This window comes from Crocodylus porosus, unplaced genomic scaffold (genome assembly GCF_001723895.1).
Source record: "Crocodylus porosus isolate Cpor-Errol unplaced genomic scaffold, CroPor_comp1, whole genome shotgun sequence".
NCBI classification, from domain to species: domain Eukaryota; kingdom Metazoa; phylum Chordata; order Crocodylia; family Crocodylidae; genus Crocodylus; species Crocodylus porosus.
In genome coordinates this window covers 72,868,084-72,874,198 of record NW_017728886.1, presented here as the reverse complement: position 1 = coordinate 72,874,198, position 6,115 = coordinate 72,868,084, and the positions used below count along the sequence as shown (strand labels likewise).

At 38.7% G+C, this 6,115-nt stretch overlaps 1 protein-coding gene across 1 annotated transcript in view; it reads right to left on the bottom strand.

The window, feature by feature from the left end:
• The window catches only part of STT3B (STT3B, catalytic subunit of the oligosaccharyltransferase complex), a 102,341-nt gene that overhangs the window by 34,820 nt on the left and 61,406 nt on the right, over positions 1–6,115 (bottom strand). The window contains exon 5 of the mRNA XM_019533411.1: positions 2,569–2,668. Coding sequence (XP_019388956.1) covers positions 2,569–2,668 — 100 coding nt within the window. The remainder of the gene's footprint in view (positions 1–2,568; positions 2,669–6,115) is intronic.

The following is a 6,115-nucleotide window of genomic DNA, read 5'->3' as shown; positions in this document are numbered from 1 at the left end:
GGGGGGCCCCTCCCTCTCCCTAGATGAGCTGCCCATGGCACCTGCCCCTGTCCCATCCTCGCTCCCTCCCTCACTGTGGGGGACCTTATCTGTGCTCCCCCCTCCCCCACATCCTGTTCCATCCTATGGACTTACTGGCTGAATGCTGCTCTCCACACTGCTGGGCTGCATGCCTGGTTTATGCATGCAGCATTTACCGGTGACACTGGCTCCACCAGCCAAAAAAAAGACTATTGCCAATAATGTCAATTTTTTTCTTTGATCAGTGTCTATATGATATGGACTGATATCAGTATATAGTCAGAACACTATATTCTGGCAATATCTTCCTAGCTGGCAAAAAAGCTGATCAAGTAAGTGGATAATAAGAAAAATTACATTATAAGAAAATTACTAAAAAGTAGAAACAGAAAATAAAATTAGAACAGATGATCTATAGTAATCCAAACTGATATCTGCAAAAATACAAGTGTGTGTGTGTGTGTGTGTGTGTGTGTGTGTTGGGGGGGGTGGGGGGATATGTTGATCTGCCTCCCCACACCCCTCCCCTTCCACCACAGCAGAGTTACAGCATGGAGAGAATCCTCCAGCTAGTATCAGAAATCTGACTGGTATTGGCTGACATGCCTCCTTAAAAATCTGATACTGGTATCAGCCTCAAATCTCTATTGGTGTACCCCTAGGACTTAACACTTTTATTATGGCAGTAGACAATATGGCAGGAAGTGTCCAAAGGACACTTGCCCCAAACAGTTTAAAACAAAAAACTTAACCTTCTGGATAACACCAGCCCCCAGACTCCTGGTACACAGTTCTTGTTTATTCCTCTGTGACAAGCCATGACAGTATTTTCATCAGGACCAACTTATGCAATATGATAATGCTGTCAATGATTTACATAAAGACATAGTTTGAATGCCAAGCAAATCAATTAAAGTTAATCCCCTCAGAATGCTATTTATGTATGCTTAAAAGCATACTCACCAACAGTTTGAACGATTATTTTGGACTTGATCAATTCTAAAGCTATTATTTTTACATCTCAACATACTAGAAAGTTAAAAGCATCTATTTTGGGAAAATATACTAAATCCATGAAAGGTTTAAATAATTAGCTTTCTTCATATTTTTGGGAAAAAATCTCCATACTCTACTCTATTTACCCAAATCCAAGACTACAAATTTTAAGATGATCCCCTTGTGTTGTACACATGGAAAATTTATACATTTAGTTTATAATTTTCATATATAAAATCTTGTGTGTGTTGGGGGGGGCAGGGGTGTCCTAAACTCATCACTCATAGATTGTAGAGTTGGAAGGGACCACAAAGGATCATAGTGTCTTCCCTGGCAGGGAAGAGGACTGAAGTCATTACTTCTACAGTGGCAGGTAGCAAAGGGCCAGACCTCTACCACCTGCTGCCCCTTCCACACCTATCAAATCTCTTCCTTTGGGGTACTCAGCAGCAGTGAGGCACTGACCTGACCTCAGCCCAGCCTGGCAAGGAAGAAATAGAAACAGCAACCAGTGGACTTGGTTAGGGCTGGAAGGACCAGAGCTGGAGCAGTGAGTAAGAAGGTAAGGGGCAGCTGGTGGGAGGATGCAGGCACAGGCATTGGGGGGTGGAGGGAGGTGCTGCATAGTTCTTTTCTGTCTCTGTGGTCTCTCCCACACTCCACCTAGCTACATATTTCCTACTGATTGGGAGGGACAAATGAATGGACTTCATCTTGGATTTCAGTAAATATGGTAATTCATGATCTTGCAAGGTCACTTTCAGCCCCTTACAACCTATGCAACTTCACCTACAAAGTTTCTCTTTTTGGTTTGAAAACTGCTAGGAAACATACCACCCCTCTCTGTGGAACTGGTTGAGCTTTGGATTCAGGTTTTGTTTCATAGAAGTGGATAACCACAGGATAAACAGGAAGCTATTCCTGAGTGTCACAGAAGATACATAAGTATCCAGCTTGACTTCAGGTTGCCAAATAAAAAAAGAAAAAATAGCTGAGTATCTACTTTTCAGAACAACTCCAAATTGAGCATCTAAAAATCACTACTCATTTAGAATACATGTGCACGTTTGTATGCAGTTTTTTTTTTAAGTGAGCTGTTTCAAGTGTCTTATGCTAGAAGGATACCAAACAACAGTTCCTTAAAGGCTTGGCAAAACAACATTTTATATAATTCTTATGTGGAATATGGAACGCTCTTCTGACACAGAATATTTTATAGTGTTGTGGAAATTGGATGAATAGCTTCTAAAATGCTGCAAGAGTATATTGGCAAAATATGAAGCCTGTGTATTAAATTTATTGAATGATTAAAGGACTTTAAAAATGTAATTACAAATCAGTGATTTCTCCTTCTTCACTAGTGCAAAACGGAAAGTATAATTAACTTAAAATGACTTCACATGAGACAGTTTTCCTTATTTACTGCAAAATTCATAGGTAGGAAGATTATTTCACATTCTTTAGTTAATGCTTGCCAAACTGTATGGATTATTCAATGAAAATGAAATCAGATGTTTTAGAAGTGGTTTATAATACAGTCAGAACACTCACCTATGTAGACCCTCCTGCTGTATCTCTGCATCAACAACAGAACAAACACATGTAGAGGAATAAGATTGATGATGAAAACATAACCACCCCATGCAGAGACCTATTGGAAATGAAATTGTAAGTTAGATAATTCAAATATGACTTAAAATATCAGATGGCCTGTCACAGAAATCCTAGTGTAGACCAGGCTTTATAAGCAAGACATGAAAATGGGTCTCTTCAAAATGCGTTAGTTTAGTGCAGAAAAGGCGGCCTATATTTACAAATATATCAAACTGTCAAGCTGAAGCTAAGCTTCCCTCGCCCCCACCTAAGAATGTATTAAATGCAATGTGCCTTATCTATATCGGATCATACCAGGCACTACATTTTTAGACCTAGTTTTGAAAAAAGCTCGGATTCATGAATTTATTGTTAGAACTCCATGGTCAAAGCAAGAAAGTGAAATTATTTAGGCCAAACTTGTAAACAATTTAGTATAATCATAATGTGCAGTAACTTTTTTTTATTTCTTTTTCTGGCACAGCTACAAAGTCTGTATTGTCCAGATGATATGATTAAATACATTAAGATAATCTACAGTCAACAGGAAAGAATTTTGAAAGTCTGGTATACATAAAAATACGTTTTACTAATGTACTGTTTGTTTACATGGAAGCATCACTATATTCACTAACAATTTCATTTGCTTTAAAACAAAGTGGAAGGGGATAAAAAGAAAATGCATGCATGTTTGAAGACTATAATAAGTAACTGCAGAGTGAAGACTTGTATTGCCATGAGCACATGCAATTTCATAATCAGTCTGTGCCTCTGTTGCCTGAAGGCACATGATTAAGTCCAAATCTCTTTATTTAGAGTCTAAATGCACCTCTTTTTGCCTGATCCTCTCTCAACTAATGAAAGCTGAACTTTCTAGAAGTCTATCTAAGCTGCAGATGGGCAGGGGAACATGCTGTTAGGCCAAATTAAATCTTGTTCAGTGCAAGACTATAAATACAAATCACCAGTGAAAGGCATATTGAACAGCAATGGTGAAAGTCAAACAAATGCTAACCGCATAATAGAGCATGAGTACAAAAATAAGCAAAAGTCACGCAATTTGAAGAAAACTCTGCAGATCAAATTACTACATCAGTGAGCTCTACATCCTATTGAACTTAATTAGAAGTGTTTATGCATGTCCATACAGTTACTTTGCATCTATCAGCAGAACTTTTAAAGTCAATCTTGAAACAATTCTTTTTTCAAGCGAGCTACTATTTCCTTGGCTTTCTCAAGGCAGAATGAAGCTTAAAACCCCCAAAAACCACTCTATTATAAAGTTCTCAACTGATACTGCAAAAAACACTGATATTCTACTAAAAATATATATTATGAGGGATACGTTTATGTCAGGCTCTAAATATCTGGGATTAAAATGTCCATGGCAAGTGAGGATCTCATTTCCAAGAGGAACGGGTGTATGGAAATAAATCACCAAAGGAATAATGCAAGGAAGCTACCTATAGATGGAACAACTTTATCTTCACTATTAATCCAAGATCAAATTTTAACCCTTACCCTAACTGAAAATGCCCTTAAAATCAAGGAAAAAAAGCAGCAATAAAAGTTAAATTAGTTTTAGAGCAGTCTTTCTAATATTACACATACAAGTCCTACATTTTGGGGAGGATCCATGAGGAAAATCCACTACCCTCTACTTCTGCCTTCCTTTCAACACTGTACAATCTTGTGGAGGTGGTGAAATTAGACTAATTAAGAAGTTACTCAGTGGGACACTGCAGACAGTTATTTTCAACAGTAAAAGTGCAACAGTTATATTTACCTGCTCATGAAGCTCACTCATTTTAAAGGGTCTGATTAGACTATGTGGATGGTAACAAAAAAGGTTATGAAACCCAACCCTTGTTTTTTTTCCCCCCAGATTTCATATATAGCATACTTTGAAACTATAGCAAGTTTACAAACACCTTGTATAACATAAACCTGCTTTAGGAGGGCAAGATTTCATAGAACAAAGATGTGTATTCAATTAATGGATTTACCAGAACAATAATATCATATACTGTTAACATATGCTTTTAGACCAGTGGTAGCCAACCTTTTTGCCCCAGTGGGCTGGATGAACAGTGCCGAGTCTGCCTGCAGGCTGGATCCAGCTCGTGGTTCCAAACCAGTGTGTGGGGCAGGTCTCATCTGGCCATGTGAAAGGGAGCAGGGGGCAGTCCAGCCACAACACAGCCCTGCAGGGGGATAGGGGCCATGGATCAGCCCCAGCCTGCTGGGTGGAGGGAGGGAGTGTGGCTTGGCCCTGATCTGCCATGTAGGGCTTGGGCTTGGGCTTGGGGATTTTGGTAGCAAGGGAGGGTGTCTTAGTCAAACACATCTGGCCCATGGACCAGAAGTTGAGCACATCCCCATTTTAGACCATTTAAACAGCATCCAACACTTCAAAATTTATATATAACCCCCAATCTGCCCTATAACTTGTGTATTCTTTAGCTTAAAAATATACAGTTCTCTGATCAGGGACTTTTTTGTAAGCTCGCCCACAGGACACCATGGTTGAGTTGCTTAAATCAGATTTTTAAACCAAGTCTTCTACATTCCAGGTGAATTTCCTGAACACACGACTACAAGCTATTCTGTGGTGGGAGGTGGGGATGTGCTCTCCTTCTGCTTTTTTGCTACGAATTTTAGAAGGGCCTTTGTTTCATTCTGATGTGGAATGGAGACATTTTTCAACTCTTAAAGTACCATGGGACAATCTCTCCTTCAGTTTTACTTTGGATCCCCCATCCCCATCAGTTAATAATTGTTGCAGAAACTCTTGTTTTTTCAAAGAAAGACCAGAAGAGACCTTTATGATCAAGCAGTCTGACCTCCTGTATGACATAAGTAACTGAATTCCATACAAAAATTCTGACATTAAACCTAACAACCTTCAGTTGAAGTAGAGCAAGTCTTTCAGACAGACATCCAATTTTGATTTAAAGATCTTAAGTAATAGAAGAGCTATACTCCATTTGTTAAACTGTACTAACAGTTGATTATTCTCCCTTAGAAATGTGGATTTGATTCTTAACCTTAATTTTTCCAACTTGAATATCTATCTGTTGAACTTTATTGTGCCTCTATTACACTGATGAGCCCCTTGGCAGCTACTTTCAGGCTAACTGCTCGGGGGGGGGGTAGATGATGATTAAAAGTCACTTCTTCACCTTTTCTTCAATAAACGATAAGGATTTCTCTGTACCTTCCCAGATGCTATTTGTGTATGATCCACCAATTCACTCACTGAAGTCATTCCTACTGCCAGACTATCTTCCCACCCAACACCTTCCCAAATATCTTTACTGAACATATTCTCCCCAACTACAAAAAAAAAAAAAAAAAAAAAAACAAAAATTGTAAAATTCTGTGTGAACTCAAAGGAAATATCTGTTTTACTAGACTCTCATATCTGCTCTCTTGTGTGACATTTTCATATTCTCAGAAACAGATTTCAATTTCATCCACACATAAGATCAAAATCCTGCCTCTG